This window comes from Salvelinus namaycush, chromosome 12, assembly GCF_016432855.1.
Source record: "Salvelinus namaycush isolate Seneca chromosome 12, SaNama_1.0, whole genome shotgun sequence".
NCBI lineage: Eukaryota > Metazoa > Chordata > Actinopteri > Salmoniformes > Salmonidae > Salvelinus > Salvelinus namaycush.
The window spans coordinates 12,976,385-12,999,265 of record NC_052318.1 but is presented as its reverse complement, the minus strand read 5'-3'; the positions used below and the strand labels follow the sequence as shown (position 1 = coordinate 12,999,265).

The 22,881-nt window shown below is 41.9% G+C and overlaps 1 protein-coding gene across 1 annotated transcript in view; it reads left to right on the top strand.

Annotated features, from left to right (window-relative positions):
* The window catches only part of LOC120056919 (double C2-like domain-containing protein beta), a 182,149-nt gene that overhangs the window by 112,017 nt on the left and 47,251 nt on the right, over positions 1-22,881 (top strand). Inside the window, exons 5-6 of the mRNA XM_039005203.1 lie at positions 8,545-8,619; positions 21,866-21,975. Of these exons, the coding sequence (XP_038861131.1) occupies positions 8,545-8,619; positions 21,866-21,975 (185 nt within the window). The remainder of the gene's footprint in view (positions 1-8,544; positions 8,620-21,865; positions 21,976-22,881) is intronic.

Below are 22,881 nucleotides of genomic sequence, written 5' to 3'. Positions count from 1 at the left end.
CGTGGTCTGCGGTTGTGAGGCTGGTTGGACATGCTACCAAATTCAATTCTCTAAAATGACATTGGTGGAGGCTTATGGTAGAGAAATTAACATCCAAATCTCTGGCAACAGCTCTGGTGGACATTATTGCAGTCAGCGTGTCAATTACACACTCCCTCAAAACATGAGACATTTGTAGCATTTGTTTTTTGAAACCAGGTTTGCTGTTCACTATATGAGATGTAAGGGAGTTCCATGCAACTATAGCTCTGTATAATACTGTACATTTCCTTAACTTTGTTCTGGACCTGGGGACTGTGAGAAGAAACCTGGAGGCATGTCCGGTGGATTAAGTTTGTCTGTAAGTGCTGTGTGTATCTATGCAAACAATTTGGAATTTTCAACACAATGTTTCTTCTCAAAACATGAACTGATGTAGTCAGCCTTTGTTTATTTTTTATATTTTCTTCTTTATTTGTCTTTTTATACTTTTTTGGGATCAACTTAAATATTGTGGATAGATTGTTGCTTCCATCAATGTAATTGTCTGCATCATTTCCAATCCCCCATATATTTTTGGGGAAAATATATATATACATACATACACATACCCATATACAGTTGAAGTTGGAAGTTTACATGCACCTTTGCCAAATAAATTTAAACTCGGTTATTCACAATTCCTGACTTTTAATCCTAGTAAAAATCCCTGTCTTAGGTCAGTTAGGATCACCAATTTTATTTTAAGAGTGTGAAATGTCAGAATAATAGTAGAGAGAATGATTTATTTCAGCTTTATTTCTTTCATCACATTCCCAGTGGGACAAATTTACATACACTTAATTAGTATTTGGTAGCATTGCCTTTAAATTGATTAACTTGGGTCAAACGTTTCGGGTAGCCTTCCACAAGCTTCCACAATAAGATGCATGAATTTTGGCCCATTCCTCCTGACAGAGCTGGTGTAACTGAGTCAGGTTTGTAGGCCTCCTTGCTCGCACACGCTTTTTCAGTTCTGCCCACAGATTTTCTATGGGATTGAGGTCAGGGCTTTGTGATAGCCACTCCAATACCTTGACTTTGTTGTCCTTAAGCCATTTTGCCACAACTTTGGAAGTATGCTTGGGGTCATTGTCCATTTGGAAGACCCATTTGCGACCAAGCTTTAACTTCCTGGCTGATGTCTTCAGATGTTGCTTCAATATATCCATATAATTTTCCTGCCTCATGATGCCATCTATTTTGTGAAGTGCACCAGTCCCTCCTGCAGCAAAGCACCCCCACAACATGATGCTGCCTCCCCTGTACTTCACGGTTGGGATGGTGTTCTTCGGCTTGCAATCCTCCCCCTTTTTCCTCCAAACATAATGATGCCAAACAGTCCTATTTTTGTTTCATCAAACCAGAGGACATTTCTCCAAAAAGTACGATCTTTGTCCCCATGTGCAGTTGCAAACCGTAGTCTGGCTTTTTTATGGCTGTTTTGGAGCAGTGGCTTCTTCCTTGTTGAGCGGCCTTTCGGGTTATGTAGATATAGGACTCGTTTTACTGTGGATATAGATACTTTTGTACCTGTTTCCTCCAGCATCTTCACAAGGTCCTTTGCTGTTGTTCTGGGATTGATTTGCACTTTTCACACAAGTCCATTCATCTCTAGGAGACAGAACGCGTCTCCTTCCTGAGCGGTATGACGGCTGCGTGGTCCCGTGGTGTTTATACTTGCGTACTATTGTTTGTACAGATGAACGTGGTACCTTCAGGCGTTTGGAAATTGCTCCCAAGGATGAACCAGACTTGTGGAGGTCTACAATTTTTTTTCTGATGTCTTGGCTGATTTCTTTTGATTTTCCCATGATGTCAAGCAAAGAGGCACTGAGTTTGAAGGTAGGCCTTGAAATACATCCACAGGTACACTTCCAATTGACTCAAATTATGTCAATTATCCTATCAGAAGCTTCTAAAGCCATGACATATTTTTCGGGAATTTTCCAAGCTGTTTAAAGGCACAGTCAACTTAGTGTATGTAAACTTCTGACCCACGGGAACTGTGATACAGTGAAATAATCTGTCTGTAAACATTGTTGGAAAAATTACTTGTGTCATGCACCAAGTAGATGCCCGTTTTTTTTTTTTTTTTTTTTTTTTTTTTTACCGTTATTTTACCAGGTAAGTTGACTGAGAACACGTTCTCATTTGCAGCAACGACCTGGGGAATAGTTACAGGGGAGAGGAGGGGGATGAATGAGCCAATTGTAAACTGGGGATTATTAGGTGACCATGATGGTTTGAGGATCAGATTGGGAATTTAGCCAGGACACCGGGGTTAACACCCCTACTCTTACGATAAGTGCCATGGGATCTTTAATGACCTCAGAGAGTCAGGACACCCGTTTAACGTCCCATCCGAAAGACGGCACCCTATACAGGACAGTGTCCCCAATCACTGCCCTGGGGCATTGGGATATTTTTTTTTAGACCAGAGGAAAGAGTGCCTCCTACTGGCCCTCCAACACCACTTCCAGCAGCATCTGGTCTCCCATCCAGGGACTGACCAGGACCAACCCTGCTTAGCTTCAGAAGCAAGCCAGCAGTGGTATGCAGGGTGGTATGCTGCTGTCCTAACCGACTTGCCAAAACTATAGTTTGTTAACAAGAAATTTGTGGAGTGGTATGTAACCTAAGTGTATGTAAACTTCCGACTTCAACTGTATGTACACATACACACTTTTTTTTAGTATATACCTTTATTATTCCCCGCAAACCCTACAACCCCTCCCCCAATTGGAGTAAACTAATAAACAAAAACACTTAGGCTTCTACCTTCTGTTTATACATACTATACACATTTTACAGACACAATCTATTTTACAATAGTTATATTTTGTTTGTTTTTAGTCCTGGCCTTCCTCTTTTTCTGATGTCCATCCAGTTTGATTTCTATTTGTATCCGCTATTTCACAAAAGTTCTGAACCTATAAACATTTTACAGACCCCGTAAGTTTTACATTTGTTATCTTGTTATTAGTCCCACCCTTCAGCTCCATTCAACCCCTCCTATCGATCTCTTAGAAATCCAAAATGGATGGTGTTATTTGCCATATATTTTTCAACTATGCTGTGATGCTTCACAAAAGTACTGAACCTTTCTATTCTCATAGCTTCTACAGAATGTAAATTAAAGATAAAAAAAAATCAAAAATAATGATTATATTATTGATCGATTGACTATGACTTTTCAAATCACCCAGTATTGCTATCTGCAGCGTTAGTTCTAGGTAAATATTGCAATTCTTCAGCCATTCCTGGACCTGTGACCAAAAACGAGCTACATATGGACAGTACCAAAATAAATGATCTAATGAATCTGCCTCCTTGCAGCAAAATCTGCAGAGCTGGGAAAATTGTATCCCCCATATATATAGCATTCTATTGGTTGCAAGAATTTTGTATAATAATTTAAATGGAATAATTCAACGTTTTGAATCTGGCGTCGTTTTGCGTGTCAATTCATAAACCATGTGCCATTGGTACATTGAAAATCAGTCTTTCCTCAACTCTTAGCCAAGAGAGACTGGCATTCATTGTATTGATGTTAGCCCTCTGATTACGATGAAGAGCAAAACATGCCGCAACAGGTAAAGTAGTGGAGCCTTTCAAATCAAATTATATTTGTCACATGCGCCAAATACTGTGAAATTCTTACAAGCCCTTTTCCAACAATGCAGTTTTAAGAAAGAGAGAAAATAGAGCCTTTCTAAAGTGGGCGTACATCCTACAGTATACTATACATTTGGGCCGGGACGTAACCAGTATTGCGATACTTGTTAGTATTGTGGCGTAGGAAAAAAAACACAATGCGGATTTAATTTCTTTATAAGTTAAAGGCTCTGCATGGTCAATCCGACATCTGCATCAAGGAAGTGAGTTTGTGTTTATACTGGACCTCCCGCCCCCACCTACCATCAAGCAATCATGTCAATGCGGAGCATTACGGAGCCCTTTGCATTGTTACAAAATTTGGCCTCTGCATTCCACCGGAGGCTCTGCAATTGCGTCACACTATCCATACTGCACCTACGACCACATTTTCGGATCAAGCATAAATTGTCTCTTAACCCCACCCTGACTGTTACTCTGGGATCTCCACCCAACCTCATCTATTCCATTATCACTGCTGTTAGTGATTGATGCCTCTACCCCCTGCAGGTACACAGGCCAGTCAGATATGCTAACAAAGACATATGCCAGAGACCGTTAAATGTGGCAGGGAATAAGGCCAAAATGCAGCAACGGGAAAAGGGTCTCCAGATGTAGCACAGATGCTAGACAGAATGTATTAAGAACATTTATGTTTTAAGCAAACAGTGGGTTAGTTTTAGTTTTTTGGATTTCTGAGATTAGACTTTTTTCAGTGTTTTTCAAAAAGCGTTGTTTGGGGCAGTTGTGTGCATCCCACACGAGCTGCAAGATAAAGGTATGCATACTTTGCAGCAGCTGCTTGTGGCTTTTTTGATAAATAGGTAAGAAAAACAGTGAGTGTATTGAATGTTTCCTACAGCATTTGAAATTTGCCAAACTCCTGTTTACTTGAATATAATTAAAGCTTAAAGGTCCAAAGCAGCCATTATCTCAATATCAAATAATTTTGAGGTAACAATTAAGTACTTTACTGTGATTTGTGTTCTCTAATTAAAATAGTAAAAATTTAAAAAATTGCTTCTTAGCTTAGAGTAATTTCTCAAGCAAGAATTTAGCTAGGACTGTCTGGAAGTGGTCTAAGTGGGGTATCTTATTGGTCTATTAACTAATTTACCGGATGATGATGATGTCACCAGGCAGGCCAAAACTCCATCCCACCAAAACAGGCTGAAATTTCAGGCACTCTTTTCAAACAGCTATTACACTAAAAGGGCATTATCATAATTTTCACAATTGAACTCTATTATTTCAACCTCATAGTGTGGAAATATTGATACAACTGAGTAAAATATTTTTTTTAATGGTACTTTGCCTTTAACAGAATGAAATTCCACACAAGCCATGTAAACTCTAGCTCATAGGCTGTCCATGAAGCTTAGGTTATCTACAAGATTTCTTACATCCCTCCAATTCCCTCCAGCATTTCACTGAAACTAATCCCTACATTCACAAACATGTATTCTGCCTTGCTCAACCACACACACCTCCTTGCGTAAGGAGATGAAGCAAGGAAGGGTAATATTAGAGATAAAGAGGATTTGATTCAACAAATTCAGACATTTCCAGGCATGTGGGGAAAGGGGCCGGAGGGAGGCGGAGACACAGGCACGACACACAAAGGCAGCATCAAGGGGAATGAATGACTATATGTGAGGTGTGTGGATACACTGATGCATGACGCCCATCTGCCTTTCATAACCGTCATCTCCCCCCCGTTTCCCCATAATTATGATCAACTGGCTATTCACTGGTGGCTTAGGCAATCAGGGCCGCGATCATGCAGTAGTCTGTTCATCCGACACCAAACCCACATAATGCATCTCTGCCCAGTTTAGAGTTTAGAAAGTCAGTGGGGTGGTAACCGCCACGGAGGGAGATAGTATCTATGTCAGTCCCTTCAATCAACTCCCATTTTTTAGTGCCATAGTTTCAAGTTTTAATGGGAAATATGTATGATATAGCCTATTCCCTGTCTTTACTATAAAGAGATGACAAAAAATTGCTAGATGATGAAAGCATTTCAGCTTTGGTTGTAGTTGGTCATTCGATGATGGCCTCTCAGGCTTGATTTCAACCATTTTCTAAATGAGACAATCATGGCTCAACTCAGGCCATCATACCTGGTATCCTGTAGAACACTTAACCAGATGTCCAGGTATTTCAGACCAGGGCCCATGTCTGGTCCTCCTCTAGCCTGGTGGAACTATTCTGATCTCGCTCACTAGCCTGATCTCGCTTGCTTCTGTTTCGGTTGACTGGGCTAGTCTTTCTTCAGTAAGGAAGAAAACTGGGTAGAGGAGGTTGTAGCTGCACAGGGAGCTTTGGTTGAGTTTTACCTCGCCATGTATTTAATGCTGCCACCCATACAGCCTAACAGTCAGGGTTTGGGTCAATTCCAATTTAATTTGAAATTCCAATTAAATTCACTCATGAAGTGGAGAATTTATGTTCAATTCAATTCAAATGTCAACATTCTTTAAGCTATTGAATTGGGATTAGACTGTTTGGACTATTTCAATTGAAATTGAATTGTAACTGTACAAATATTTAATCTTGAATTGATGGAAGTAAGGCAATTAGTATAAAAAATGGAGTACAGGATTTGTTTTAAATCATTTCAACTTCTACATTTCTAGTATAGCTAGCCTGTCTGAACAGTGACATTATCACCCTGAAAGCCTGAGGGAATTTAATTTGAATTTGGGGAATGTACCTAACATTGGAATTTAATTATCTCTGAATTCAACGACTGAACTGGAGTTTGAATTGAGTTAAATGGAATTTACAGGGAGAGGGAATTTAATTTAATTTGTGGAATTAACCCCAACTCTGGTGACGGTGCAAGAACACAGTATCATAGTGCCTCAAATCTATTGATCTATTGCTCTTCAGCGATGTAACAGAGTGAAGGAGCACCCCTTGGTTCATACTGTATGTCAGCCAGCTAGCTGTTTAAACCATGAACAAAGCAATTTACCTAGGGAAGCATCCACTCACTAAACACTACATGTACTCAATACATCAGCCTTGAGCTGCCTGTCAAATGCAAAGCTGATATTTCATGCTACTTGTAGACAGCTTATTCCAAAGTGTCTGAATCCTATTGGGTTCAGCCCAGAGACTGGTAGTGGTATCTACAGTAGAACATAACATAAAATAACTTGGAGTAGTGGGGCCCACAAGTGTGTGTTGGGAGCCTTTTTGTTGTCTGGCGCAATTCCACGACAGATCCTATCAATTCACATCTGTGGAGCGGCTCTGAAGCCGCTCGCACAATGGGGAGACACTTGCCCCGCTGCACTATCAAAGAGAACATCCATCTGTGTCCCACACAAACATCTGACTCAACCTGGGGCTTTGTAGAGGAGATGAGATGCTGTTCGCTGCGAATGAAAGGAGGAAAGGCTCAGAGCGTAGAGAGTAGAGGCAGTAATGGACCTCCAACAAATGATTGCTAAGAGGAAGCGACGTAGGAACAGAGAAAAAACACTCATTCCCTCCTGCTCCGCTCAGTCCTACAATCATATTTCAAGCTTTTTTGTTCCTAAAGTTTTCATAGTTTGGTTTTGATGTGGAATTGGAATGTGACATGAGTTTTTGATTAGGCACACACAAATATGTATAAAAGGTTTTGCAGACGAGTAGCCGCCTCACCAAAATAGAAATATTAACTTTGCACTTGTTCACCCGAAACTCATGGGGATCAAAAAAACGTTCATTACCAAGTGTTGCTCTGTGTTGGGAGAGAAATGCCACACACACACTGAAGAATGTTACTCCCACACATGGCTGAGCAAATAAGTTTGGGAGATAGGATAGCACTGACACAGACAGATAGACACGTGCGAGCGCACGCACAAAAGGAAAACAGTTCAACTTAACAGAGGGGGAGAGAGAGAAAAAGTACAAGTTTGATTCAGCTGACACTAAGCAATTGCAAACAAGTCACAAACAACTAAGAGTTACAACAATCTGTTTTTTTGTAACTTCAAATATTAATACATGTCCATCTGACAATGCCCTAGTACAAGGATGGGCAACTCCGTTCACTGCCGCAGTAGCTGATGCTGCACATCAATGGCGTTTGGTTGATATAGGGAAATATACAGTGCCTTGCAAAAGTATTTAGACCCCTTGGATTTCTTCACATTTTGTGTTGGTGACCTGACAGGTCACCCATTGAGCATGTTTGGGATGCTCTGGATCAACATGTAGGACAGCGTGTTCCAGTTCCCGCCAATATCCAGCAACTTCGCACAGCCATTAAAGAGGAGTGGGGTAACATTCCATAGGCCACAATCAACAGCCTGATCAACTCTATGTGAAGGAGATGTGTCACGCTGCATGAGGCAAAAGGTGGTCACATAAGATACTGACTGGTTTTCTGATCCATGCCCCTACTTTTCTGTGACCAACAGATGCAAATCTGTATTCCCAGTCATGTGAAATCCATAGATTAGGGCCTAATGAATTCATTTCAATTGACTGATGTCCTTTTATGAACTGTAACTCAATAAAATCTTTGAAATTGTTCCATTTTGCATTTATATTTTTGTTCAGTATAGTTGATTTACTAACACGTATGCTGACCCAGTACTTCATATGAACCGTTTTAGTTCTCTTGTTAGAGTTATATTTACTCGTTATTTCAGTTTCTCTCAACACATTCTGAAGTCGACTGAGGCAGTGAGATGAAATTTTTTGTTTTAATTAGGTGACATGGCTTTTGTTCTTCTGACGAGGTTGTGCACTTGACAGAAACAAAAGTGTTTGACTTAAATTGGATGTCAGGCGGCCTTGTATGTCTGGCAGGTACTACCTTGTGAAGTCTTACGACACTCTCTTCTCTGTCTGTCTCTCCCACAGGGGCTAAAACCCATGGACCACAACGGGCTCTCAGATCCGTATGTCAAACTGCACCTACTGCCTGGGGCCAGTAAGGTAGGTACCTGTCTTATTATACTTACATTAAAAGGTACATTATAGTAGTTTAGTTGCTAACTCAAATTGTGTGTACAGTTCATAGGCACTATGATAATAGTAATACACTGCTCAAAAAAATAAAGGGAACACTTAAACAACACAATGTAACTCCAAGTCAATCACACTTCTGTGAAATCAAACTGTCCACTTAGGAAGCAACACTGATTGACAATAAATTTCACATGCTGTTGTGCAAATGGAATAGACAAAAGGTGGAAATTATAGGCAATTAGCAAGACACCCCCAATAAAGGAGTGGTTCTGCAGGTGGTGACCACAGACCACTTCTCAGTTCCTATGCTTCCTGGCTGATGTTTTGGTCACTTTTGAATGCTGGCGGTGCTTTCACTCTAGTGGTAGCATGAGACGGAGTCTACAACCCACACAAGTGGCTCAGGTAGTGCAGCTCATCCAGGATGGCACATCAATGCGAGCTGTGGCAAGAAGGTTTGCTGTGTCTGTCAGCGTAGTGTCCAGAGCATGGAGGCGCTACCAGGAGACAGGCCAGTACATCAGGAGACGTGGAGGAGGCCGTAGGAGGGCAACAACCCAGCAGCAGGACCGCTACCTCCGCCTTTGTGCAAGGAGGAGCACTGCCAGAGCCCTGCAAAATGACCTCCAGCAGGCCACAAATGTGCATGTGTCTGCTCAAACGGTCAGAAACAGACTCCATGAGGGTGGTATGAGGGCCCGACGTCCACAGGTGGGGGTCGTGCTTACAGCCCAACACCGTGCAGGACGTTTGGCATTTGCCAGAGAACACCAAGATTGGAAAATTCGCCACTGGCGCCCTGTGCTCTTCACAGATGAAAGCAGGTTCACACTGAGCACATGAGCACATGTGACAGAGTCTGGAGACGCCGTGGAGAACGTTCTGCTGCCTGTAACATCCTCCAGCATGACCGGTTTGGCGGTGGGTCAGTCATGGTGTGGGGTGGCATTTCTTTGGGGGGCCGCACAGCCCTCCATGTGCTCGCCAGAGGTAGCCTGACTGCCATTAGGTACCGAGATGAAATCCTCAGACCCCTTGTGAGACCATATGCTGGTGCGGTTGGCCCTGGGTTCCTCCTAATGCAAGACAATGCTAGACCTCATGTGGCTGGAGTGTGTCAGCAGTTCCTGCAAGAGGAAGGCATTGATGCTATGGACTGGCCCGCCCGTCCCCCAGACCTGAATCCAATTGAGCACATCTGGGACATCATGTCTCGCTCCATCCACCAACGCCACGTTGCACCACAGACTGTCCAGGAGTTGGCGGATGCTTTAGTCCAGGTCTGGGAGGAGATCCCTCAGGAGACCATCTGCCACCTCATCGGGAGCATGCCCAGGCGTTGTAGGGAGGTCATACAGGCACGTGGAGGCCACACACACTACTGAGCCTCATTTTGACTTGTTTTAAGGACATTACATCAAAGTTGGATCAGCCTGTAGTGTGGTTTTCCACTTTAATTTTGAGTGTGACTCCAAATCCAGACCTCCATGGGTTGATAAATTTGATTTCCATTGATAGTTTTTGTGTGATTTTGTTGTCAGCACATTCAACTATGTAAAGAAAAAAGTATTTAACAAGAATATTTCATTCATTCAGATCTAGGATGTGTTATTTTGGTGTTCCCTTTATTTTTTTGAGCAGTGTATATTTCTTTCCTCATACAATACAATCTGTAATTTATAGGCTAACAAGGAGATGTGCCCTTTTCTTTCCAATGAGGTCATTTCTGGACAATAAGTTTAGCCATTTAGGGGACCCTTTTTGGCTCAAGAGCACCAAGTGTATTACACTCCAAAAACAGAGATGTTTTCAGACCTCAAATGTGTTCTTCTGTTGAGATAAGTCCAGCTCCAAGCCCATCTGCTTTGTAGTTCCAGCGATATGCCACTGTCCAAAAATAATAGACAGATAAGAACCATATAATTTCCAGATTTATTGTGCTTATCTTTTCCATTCACTTGAGGCGTACACAACTGGTGGTGTGGGATGTGGATTCATCTTGATATTAGGATACTATTGAAAACATCTGACAAACTTAGATTTTGGAGTGTAATGTCCCTTTAATACTCTAAATGCAGTGATGCATTGATGCATAATATTGGCCTGTGTGTTGCATATCAGATGGTGTCATGTCTGATTATCGCAAATTAATGGACACTATCATGCCCTGTTATGAAAGCGGACACTATCATGCCCTGTTATGAAAGCGGACACTATCATGCCCTGTTATGAAAGCGGACACTATCATGCCCTGTTATGAAAGCGGACACTATCATGCCCTGTTATGAAAGCGGACACTATCATGCCCTGTTATGAAAGCGGACACTATCATGCCCTGTTATGAATGCTTGGAATATACAGTAGCTTGCGTGAAGGTTTATCTGCTGCTGCTACTCTGTTCTTTATTTTACACATATTATTAGCTATCCTGATGGCTAGTCACTTTACCCTGCCTTCATGTACATTGAGCAAAAATATAAACTCAACATGCAAAATGTCAAAGATTTTACTGAATTACAGTTCATATAAGGAAATCAGTCAATTTCAAAAACTGTATTAGGCCCTAATCTATGGATTTCACATGACTGGGAATACAGATATTAATCTGTTGGTCACAAATACCTGAACAAAAAAAAGTAGGGGCGTGGATCAGAAACCAGTGAGAATCTGGTGTGATCACCATCTTCTTCGCATAGAGTTGATCAGGCTGTTGATTGTGGCCTGTGGAATGTTGTCCCACTCCTCTTCAATGGCTTTGCGAAGTTGATGGATATTGGCGGGAACTCTAACACGCTGTCGTACACATTGATCCAAAGCATCACAATGAGCATGTCTGATTATGCAGGCCATGGAAGAACTGGGACATTTTCAGCTTCCAATAATTGTGTACAGATCCTTGCGACATGGAGCTGCGCATTATCATGCTAAAACATGAGTTGGTGGCGGCGGATGAATGGCACGACAATGGGCCCTCAGGATCTCGTTACGTTATCTCTGTGCATTCAAATTGCTATCCCATAAAATGCAATTGTGTTCGTTGTCCGTAGCTTATGCATGCCCATATCATAACCCCACCGCCACCATGGGCACTCTGTTCACAACGTTGACATCAGCAAACCGGTCGCCCACACGACGCCATACATGCTGTGTGCCATCTATCCGGTACGGTTGAAACAGGGATTCCTCTGTGAAGAGCACACTTCTCCGAACTGCAGTCAGGTCAAGACCCTGGTGAGGACGACGAGCACGTAGATGAGCTTCCCTGAGACTGTTTCTGACAGTTTGCAGAGAAATTCTTCAGTTGTGCAAACACACAATTTCATCACTTGTCCGGGTGGCTGGTCTCAGATGATCCCACAGGTGAAGAAGCCAGATGTGGAGGACCTTGGCGGCGTGGTTACATGTGGTCTGCGGTTGTGAGGCCAGTTGGACGTACTGCCAAATTCTCTAAAATGATGTTGGAGGCGGCTTATGGTAGAGAAATTAACATAAACACACAACTGCACATTTTAGAGTGCCCTTTTATTGTCCCAAATTTGTGAACAAAATTTTTGAGAAATAAGCTTTTTTGTGCATATGCAACATTTCTGGGATATTTTATTTCAGCTCATGGAACCAACACTTTACATGTTGCGTTCATATTTTTGTTCAGTACACATATCTACCTCAAATACCTCATACCCCTGCACATTGATCTGGTACTTTCACAGTGAAGTCCACACCCATTGTATTAGGCGCATTTGACAAATACAATTTAATTTGATCAAACTGGCTTAACTTGTGTTTTTACTGCAGCAAATCATTTATCGTATATTGACACCAGTTATATCGATATACCCCCAGCCTGTCATGTCAGGCTTGCGACAGCGTAGATCGGGCCCTATGACAAGTAGTTTAGGAAGAGTGTTACAGTGATTAATTAGTGAAGAGAACATTGCTATTGAGCCATTGCTAATTTCAGATTATGTCTACGGTTATCAGACGGTTGGCAATTAATTTTATCCATGCTGATCGTGTCCATTCAAAGGGATGACGCATGCTGTCCCATTCTCTCCAACCCCCTCAAGTTTAGCCCGTTCTCATCTTCCATTCATTGCCAAGCCAAGACCTTATTTCATTACCAAAGCCCAGGTAGTCTTTCACTGTGACTTGTTATGTCAGTTCAAGGGTTTTGAATCCTTTAATCAAATTCTTGTAGTGTAGTACCTGCGGATCAAGCCAGTTCTTTTTACATGTCTGTTACCATTTCCCGGCCACAAATAGTGTTGTCTTGCCGTATTGTCAACATTGTCTCCGTGATCTAGCCTTCTGTCGTGCCAACAATCCACTTAGCAGCTGCAAATAAGGGTTTTCTAATCAGCCAGGCTGTCCCCAACTGTTTGGACACCTTGACCTCCGTGTGAACTCTCCTTAAGACCATTATTAGGTAATTGATTGGGTGTGAACGTCGGGCATATGGACATTGTTAAATTTGGGGGCCTGAAATTGCACCACAAACATGGCAGCTGAGACAGGCCTCAGATGTTCCTCACTCCTTCTTATTGGCGGCCATCAAGTGGTCCAGACAGACAGACTTGTCGCCAGAGAATTTACATCCAAATTTGTTTTGCTTGTGTCTGAGTTTGGTCTAGTGCTAACGCAGCCAACTCCAGACTGCGCATGGCCTGTGAAAAAACAAAGTTTTGAATTTCATTCCCCACGTTGATCTCCTCAACCCGGTCTGCACACCTCTCATCGGTTTCCCCCTTTTTTAATCACTATATCTGTCCCAATAAAACAATGACATTTGAAAGAGGAGGGTAATTCACTTCCCCTTTTCATAAAAACTAAACACAAGTTGCCTTAGCAATGGTGTCAACCTCTGGTCCTGGAGAGTGTTAGATAGACACATTGCTCTGGTTGTTTGTGTGGTGTTTCAGAAATGAATCAGCTGCTGTTTGAGAGGAAACCAATAAGCTGGGGCTTTGTTCCCCGGAACATTCATGTTCGATGACTCAGCGGCAAATAATCCCACCAGTTAATTGAAGATGTTCTTCATCCTCACTGTCCATTACTCACCACCACACACAATATCATCTTGCTGTTTCATTCAACTCAACACTGTTCCCTAGCAGAACGTGTGGGCTTGTGAAATCCACCTTGCAAAGCAATGTGCTTCTCTAATCACTAAATTGGAGTGAAGTGTCTCATAGCAATGGAACTCTGTGGTAGGAGCTGTTCCTTAACTTTCTATAAAGAGCACAATACAGTGTAAAAGCTACATACCATCTTACTCACAAGTCAACATATAAGCAAGGGTTTGCCAATGACATGCATACGTCTATATGGTTTTTTCCTTAAACACTTATGGATGTTCATGCATTGCATTGAAATGTTTCTTAGGTGCTGTTACAGTATGGTATGATGTTTTATGTTGTGCACTTCTTAGACACATTGTTATATAAGCATTTTTAGTATCGATACAATACTACTGCATATACAGTACCAATCAAAAGTTTGGACACCTACTCATTCAAGGGTTTATCTTTATTTTTACTATTTTCTATATTGTAGAATAATAGTGAAGACATCTAAACTATGAAATAACACAAATAGAATCATGTTGTCACCAAAAAAAGTGTTAAACAAATCAAAATATATTTTAGATTCTTCAAAGTAGCCACCCTTTGCCTTGATGACAGCTTTGCACACTCTTTGCAGTCTCTCAACCAGCTTCAGCTGGAATGTTTTTCCAACAGTCTTGAAGGAGTACCCACATATGCTGAGAACTTGTTGGCTGCTTTTCCTTCACTCTGCGGTCAAACTCATCCCAAACCATCTCAATTGGGTTGAGGTCGAGTGATTGTGGAGGCCAGGTCATCTGATGCAGAACTCCATCACTCTCCTTCTTGGTCAAATAGCCCTTACACAGCCTGGAGGTGTGTTTTGGGTCATTGTCCTTTTGAAATACAAATGATAGTCTCACTAAGCGCAAACCAGTGCTCAGCATATGTGGGAACTCTTTCAAGACTGTTGGAAACAGTCCAGGTGAAGCTGGTTGAGAGAATGCCAAGAGTGTGCTGTCATCAAGGCAAAGGCTACTTTGAAAAATATAAAATATATTTTCATTTGTATTATTTCATAGTTTTGATGTCTTCACAATTCTACAATGTAGAAAATAGTAAAAATCAAGAAAAACCCTTTTGACTGGTACTGTATGTGACAGCCCTTTTTTACGTGCATGTCAGATAAAAGGTAGGGATGAAAGGGACATACTGAACTCTCTATTTTAATCAAATATCCAACCTCACTCTTATCGCTAAAGATTAGTAACCAGAGACTGCTGCTGCAGATGCAACCGTCAATATAGATACTTCCTCATGTAATGGCTTATGTAAAGCTATTGAATGTGTGATTCATCACTGTGGAATTATATTCTTACTGCATCGACCCCAGTCAGCAGGCATACAATGGCACTACTTTGCAGATTCTAGTGATAACCAAAACCATGTATACCTTATATGTATGTGATTTGTGGTTGTCTTACCTACCTTTAAGTTAACTGCACTGATTGAAAATCACTGGTGATAACTAGCTAATGCAGTCAGCATGCATTGATTGATTGATATTGGTAGATTAGTTTAATTTGAGAAATATTCAAGTCACTGGCAGGCAGCCAGGTTGATATTTCCCTGGCTGTCTTTTGTGATTAAATGCATCTCTCACATCAGATGGTAATCAGTTATAGATCACCACTTGTGATGCACAAACAACGCACCACAGCCGCGAGATAGATGAACACAACACGGAAGCTTCTTGTTCAAACTTTTGTTTAATCGAACCCACTGGAATTAATAATTGCCTGCTTATTAAGTTCCCAGCATGCATTGATATGCCTATTCTTTCATTTAATTGCAATCTGGCATTTTCATTCTACGTCTGAGAAACGTTGTCCTTGTGTGTCGCTACTGTGGCATTCTGGTGTTGACGAAATCACCCGAGAATTGAGAACGTGTCATAAACAGGGAAATTGTTCACACCTCTGGTTTAACCTGAGAAGAGATTGATATGGATGAGATGAGATGAGATTTCTAATCTGAATTACATGACCATTGTCAAATCCCACATGACCGTTGAGTCATGGTAATATCCTTTTATGCACTCTGGACATGCATTGGTAGTAGCCAATTCGCTAACGACCGTCAGGTCACTAATGGCCTGATACTTGATACTAAGTGCTCTATTGTCCCTCTAACTACTCTGATACCAATGCAAATACAATCGAAAGTACAACAGTGGTGTGCAGAACGGCATTTCGGAACGCACAACTTGTTGATCCTTGTCACGGATGGCCTATTGCAGCGGAAGACCACACCGGGTTCCACTCCTATCAGCTAAAAACAAAAGAAGCAGCTCCAATGGGCACATGATCACCAACACTGGACAATTGAGGAGTGGAAAAACATCACCTGGAATATGACAGCTAGTTCAGTTTACTTGAGAGTCCCCAGACTTCAACCCAATTGAGAATATTTGGGATGAGATGGACTGTTCTAAAGGCAAATGTCGGTCCGACCCGGTACCTAATAAACTGGCCGGTGAGTGTATATGAGCCCAAGCCCCCCCCAAAAACACATCATTAAAATAATGATTGTGTCATTATACAATACATAGCCTAATAGCCTACCACATATTACTCACGGCAGAAAAAACAACAACAACATAGATTTAAGATATTCTCCAAAGTGAAACAAATTCTAGTAATCACCTTTTGAGTGTGAACTGTATACTGGATTCGCATACTGGATGGACTGTTACCTTATGCTACACTCCAAACTTTCTATCCATGAGTCTGGGAGAGAATAGCCTAGTAATAGGGATTTTTTAATATTTTCATAATTAATAGACTGACACATTACCTTTAGCCACAGCATATCTCACCACCATGCGTTTCCATCTCCTCTTCTCTCACCTTCATACCTCTCTCACAGAGAGAGTAGCTGTCGACAGTTTAATGAAATATGTTTTGTTGTGAAAACATCTTACTATCGATGTTCCCAAGCAGATTTCACTTGGTTTTCCAAATTAAGCACTGGGTAGCTGCAGGAACAGGGTTGGATATCCCATGGCATACAGAGTTTGGGCGGAATATCACCTGTCTCACAGCGAGAGGCTGCATGCTCCTCAAACAGTGGTTGATGTGTGGTGTGAAATAAGGATTCTTATAAGCCCATGTAACAGTAGAACTTTAAACCGTCCCCTCGCCCCGACACGGGCGCGAACTAGGGACCCTCTGCACACATCAACAACAGTCACCCACGAAGCGTCGTTACCCATCGCTCCACAAAAGCCGTGGCCCTTGCAGAGCAAGGGGAACCACTACTTCTAGGTTTCAGAGCAAGTGACGTAACCGACTGAAAGGCTGCTAGCTCGCACCACCGCTAACTAGCTAGCCATTTCACATCCGTTACACCCAGACATTTCTATATGCAAAAAGCAGAGTTCTGATGGTTACCACTAAAAAGAGGAGGATCCCAGCTGCTAATATATTGATTTCTCAGCTGATAATATTAAGCACATGCTCCACTATAAAAACGGAGTAGCCTACCCAGCATGATTGAAAAACATACCATGGGAAGCGGCCTCCATTCGCTATTCGAGTGCATAAGGATTACATGTATTTTTCCCCTGCCCCTGTTCCTGCCCATTTGATAATGGGCAATTCTAAATCTTAAACAAATTTTACATATTAGTAAAGACAAGATTAATTTGAGAAAAGTCTGATGGGTGAAAATACTTGATGAGATAACTTAAATAACACCTTGAGGCAAGGAACAGAGTGCAATACTTTTTAGCAATTTTTTATAATCTTATAGTTCGGTCATGGAGCCCATATATGTTTTGATTTCTAAGACATTCTAAGGTTTTTATCATTCACAACTAAAGTTTCCAAATAACTCTAAATCTAGCATATAGGACCTAGCTCAAATGATCACTTTTATGCTAAACATAGCCACTTCATATTCGCACTCGCTCTGGAATTGGAAAAATATTGTTTATTTTATTCAGCTAAGTTCAATTATATTCTTCTTACTATTGAACAAAAATATGAAAGCAACATGTAAAGTGTTGTTCCCATGTTTCATGAGTTGAAAAAGACGGCAAAAAGTTTTGATACAAACAACATTTTGTGTACAAATTTGATTACATCCCTGTTAGTGAGCATTTCTCCTTTGGCAAGATAATCCATCCACCTGACAGGTGTGGCATATCAAGAAGCTGATTAAACAGCATGATCATTACACAGGTGCACCTTGTGCTGGGGACAATAAAAGGCCACTCTAAAATGTTCAGTTTTTTCCACACAACACAAAGCCACAGATGTCTCAAGTTTTGAGGGAGTGTGCAATTGGCATGCTGACTGCAGGAATGTCCACCAAAGCTGTTGCCAGAGAATTTAATTTTCATTTCTCTACCATAAGCCGCCTCCATTTGTTTAGAGAATTTGGCAGTAGGTCCAACCGGCCTCACACTGTAATCACGCCAGCCGAGGACCTCCACATCCGGCTTCTATTTATGCATAGTCACTTTACCCCTACCTACATGTACATATTACCTCAATTACCTTGACTAACCTGTACCCCCGCACATTGACTCGGTACCGGCACCCCCTGTATATAGCCTCATTATTGTTATTTTTTTGTTGCTCTTTTATTTATTGTTTACATTCGTTTATTTAGTAAATATTTTCTTAACTCTTATTTTTCTTAACTGCATTGTTGGTTAAGGGCTTGTAAGTAAGTATTTCACAATAAGGTCTACACTTGTTGTATTTGGCGAATGCGACAAATAACATTTGATTTGATTTGAAAAACTGAGTTTGCACAACCAAAGAATTTCTGCACAAACTGTCAGAATCCTTCTCAGGGAAGCTCATCTGCGTGCTCGTCGTCCTCACCAGGGTCTTGACCTGACTACAGTTCGAAACCGAGTTCAGTGGGAAAATGCTGAGCTTCGATGCCTGCTGGCCGGCTAGAGAAGTGTGCTCTTTACGGATGAATCCCGGTTTCAACTGTACGGTATGGGCAGGCAGTTCAACAGTATTGGCAGGCATAAGCTATGGACAAAGAACACAATTGCATTTTATCGATGGCAATTTGAATGCACAGTGATAGCGGGATGAGATCCTGAGGCCCATTGTTGTGCCATTCATCCGCCGTCATCACCTCATGTTTCAGCATGATAATGCACAGTCACATGTCGCAAGGATCTGTACACAATTCCTGGAAGCTGAAAATGTCCCAGTTCTTCCATGGCCTGCATACTCAAACATGTCACCCATTGAGCAAGTTTGGGATGCTCTGGATTAACGTGTACGACAGCATGCTCCAGTTCCCGCCAATATCCAGCAACTTCGTACAACCATTGAAAAGGAGTGGAACAACATTCCGCAGGCCACAATCAACAGCCTCAAATCAAATTGTATTGGTCACATAGATATGGTTAGCAGATGTTATTGTGAGTGTAGCGAAATGCTTGTGCTTCTAGTTCTGACAGTGCAGCAATATCTAACAAGTAATATCTAACAATTCCAGAACAAATGCCTAATCTAAGTAAGGAATGGAATAAGAATATATAAATATATGGATGAGCAATGCCAGAGCGGCATAGGCTAAGATGCAATAGATAGTATAGAATGCAGTATATACATGTGAGATGAGTAACACAAGATATGTAAACATTATTAAAGTGGCATTATTAAAGTGACTAGTGAAAAGGAGTGATCAACTCTATGCGAAAGAGATATGTGGCGCTGCATGAGGCAAATGGTGGTCACACCAGATACTGACTGGTTTTATGATCCACCCCTCTATGTTTTTTTTAAGGTATCTGTGACCAACAGATGCATATGTGTATTCCCAGTCATGTGAAATTCATAGATTAGGGCCTAATTAATTTATTTCTAATGATTGATTTACTTTTATATACTGTAACTCAGTCAAATCTTTGAAATTGTTGCATGTTGTGTTTTATCTTTTTGTTCAATGTATAAAATAATATAGTATAAAATAATGGCACATGAGTTATAAGCTTATCTTGTCTGCTAAATGAACTAGCCTACAGCCTATGGCATGGAGCTTAGCCAGATAACATGTACAGTCGTGGCCAAAGGTTTTGAGAATGACGCAAATATTAATTTTCACAAAGTCTGCTGCCTCAGTTGGTATGATGGCAATTTGCATATACTCCAGAATGTTATGAAGAGTGATCAAATGAATTGCAATTAATTGCAAAGTCCCTCTTTGCCATGCAAATGAACTGAATCTCCGAAAAACATTTCCACTGCATTTCAGCCCTGCCACAAAAGGACCAGCTGACATCATGTCAGTGATTCTCTCGTTAACACAGGTGTGAGTGTTGACGAGGACAAGGCTGGAGATCACTATGTCATGCTGATTGAGTTTGAATAACAGACTGGAAGCTTCAAAAGGAGGGTGGTGCTTGGAATCATTCTTCTTCCTCTGTCAATCATGGTTACCTGCAAGGAAACACGTGCCGTCATCATTGCTTTGCACAAAAAGGGCTTCACAGGCAAGGATATTGCTGCCCGTAAGATTGCGCCTAAATCAACCGTTTATCGGATCATCAAGCACTTCAAGGAGAGCGGTTCAATTGTTGTGAAGAAGGCTTCAGGGCGCCCAAGAAAGTCCAGCAAGCGCCAGGGCCGTCTCCTAAAGTTGATTCAGCTGCAGGATCGGGGCACCACCAGTACAGGGCTTGCTCAGGAATGGCAGCAGGCAGGTGCAAGTGCATCTGCACGCACAGTGAGGCGAAGACTTTTGGAGGATGGCCTGGTGTCAAGAAGGGCAGCAAAGAAGCCACTTCTCTCCAGGAAATACATCAGTGACAGACTGATATTCTGCAAAAGGTACAGGGATTGGACTGCTGAGGACTGGGGTAAATTAATTTTCTCTGATGAATCCCCTTTCCGATTGTTTGGGGCATCTGGAAAAAAGCTTGTACGGAGAAGACAAGGTGAGCGCTACTATCAGTCCTGTGTCATGCCAACAGTAAAGCATCCTGAGACCATTCATGTGTGGGGTTGCTTCTCAGCTAAGGGAGTGGGCTCACTCACAATTTTGCCTAAGAACACAGCCATGAATAAAGAATGGTACCAACACATCCTCCGAGAGCAACTTCTCCCAACCATCCAGGAACAGTTTGACGAACAATGCCTTTTCCAGCATGATGGAGCACCTTGACATAAGGCAAAAGTGATAACTAAGTGGCTTGGGGAACAAAACATCGATATTTTGGGTCCATGGTGAGGAAACTCCCCAGACCTTAATCACATTGAGAACTTGTGGTCAATCCTCAAGAGGCGGGTGGACAAACAAAAACCCACAAATTCTGACCAACTCCAAGCATTGATTATGCAAGAATGGGCTGCCATCAGTCAGGATATGGCCCAGAAGTTAATTGACAGCATGCCAGGGCGGATTGCAGAGGTCTTGAAAAAGAAGGGTCAACACTGCAAATATTGACTCTTTGCATCAACTTCATGTAATTGTCAATAAAAGCCTTTGACACTTATGAAATGCTTGTAATTATACTTCAGTATTCCATAGTAACATCTGACAAAAATATCCAAAGACACTGAAGCAGCAAACTTTGTGAAAATTGATATTTGTGTCATTCTCAAAACTTTTGGCCACGACTGCAGTAAGCAGACTTATTTATTTAGACCTGCCTAAAATAAATAATGGATTTATTGTGATGGTGTATATTAAATGGAGTTATTATACTTTTATAAATTGTAGATGTTCCAAACGTGTTTATGTTAATTCACTGTCAATTACTGTGAGGCCGGTAGGCATTTGCATGACAATAACCGTCTGACAAAATTTCATGACCACCACAGCCCTATCTGGGGTCGTATATTATGTGTTAGAGCCAGGAGTGTTACCATTCCACCACAGGCTCTGCTTGGAAAACCCGAATTCTGTGACCTAATAATGACTTCTATTGTGCCCTATGTGTCATTGTCAGCCTATGATGGAGTGGAGGTCGAAGGTCAATACCTAAATACAATTTCTTTCTCCCTCTCTATTGCTTTCTCTCTCTTTATTGCTTGTTCATGCTCTCTCACACACACTCTCTCTCTCTCTCTCTTTCTCACTCACTCACTCACTCACTCACTCACTCACTCACTCACTCACTCACTCACTGTCAGGCCAATAAGCTTCGCACCAAGACCCTGCGCAACACCCTCAACCCCATCTGGAGCGAGACCCTGACCTACTATGGCATCACCGATGAGGATATGGTCCGCAAAACACTCAGGTAATCTTCTTCTGTCTCCATATTCTAACCCCTAGCCTGCTTACATTTACATTCAATCAAAACGTTGGGATCACGTTAATCAACGTGATCAAGACAAAGGAGATGATTGTGGACTACAGGAAAAAGTGGACCGAGCACGCCCCCATTCTCAGGGGCTGCAGTGGAGCAGGTTGAGAGCTTAAAGTTCTTTGGTGTCCACATCACCAACAAACTAACATGGTCCAAGCAAACCAAGACAGTCGTGAAGAGGGCACAACAAAACTTATTCCCCCTCAGGAGACTGAAAAGAGTTGGCATGCGTCCTCAGATCCTCGACAGGTTCTACAGCTGCACCATCGAGAGCATCCTGACTGGTTGCATCACTGACTGGTATGGCAACTGCTCGGCCTCTGACCGCAAGGCACTACACAGGGTTGTGCGAATGGCAAAGTACATCATTGGGGCCAAGCTTCCTGCCATCCAGGACCTCTATACCAGGCGGTGTCAGAGGAAAAATTGTCAAAGACTCCAGCCATCCTAGTCATAGACTGTTCACTCTGCTACCGCACGGCAAGCAGTACCAGAGCGCCAAGCCTAGGTCCAAGAGGCTTCTAAACAGCATCTACCCCCAAGCCATAAGACTCCTGAACATTTAATCAAATGGCTACCCAGACTATTTGCATTGCCCCCCCCACCCTTACACCGCTGCTACTCTCTGTTGTTATCTATGCATAGTCACTTTAATAACTCTACCTACATGTACAGTTGAAGTCGGAAGTTTACATACACCTTATCCAAATACATTTAAACTCAGTTTTTCACAATTCCTGACATTTAATCCTAGTAACAATTCCCTGTCTTAGGTCAGTTAGGATCACCACTTTATTCTAAGAATGTGAAATGTCAGCATAATAGTAGAGTGATTTA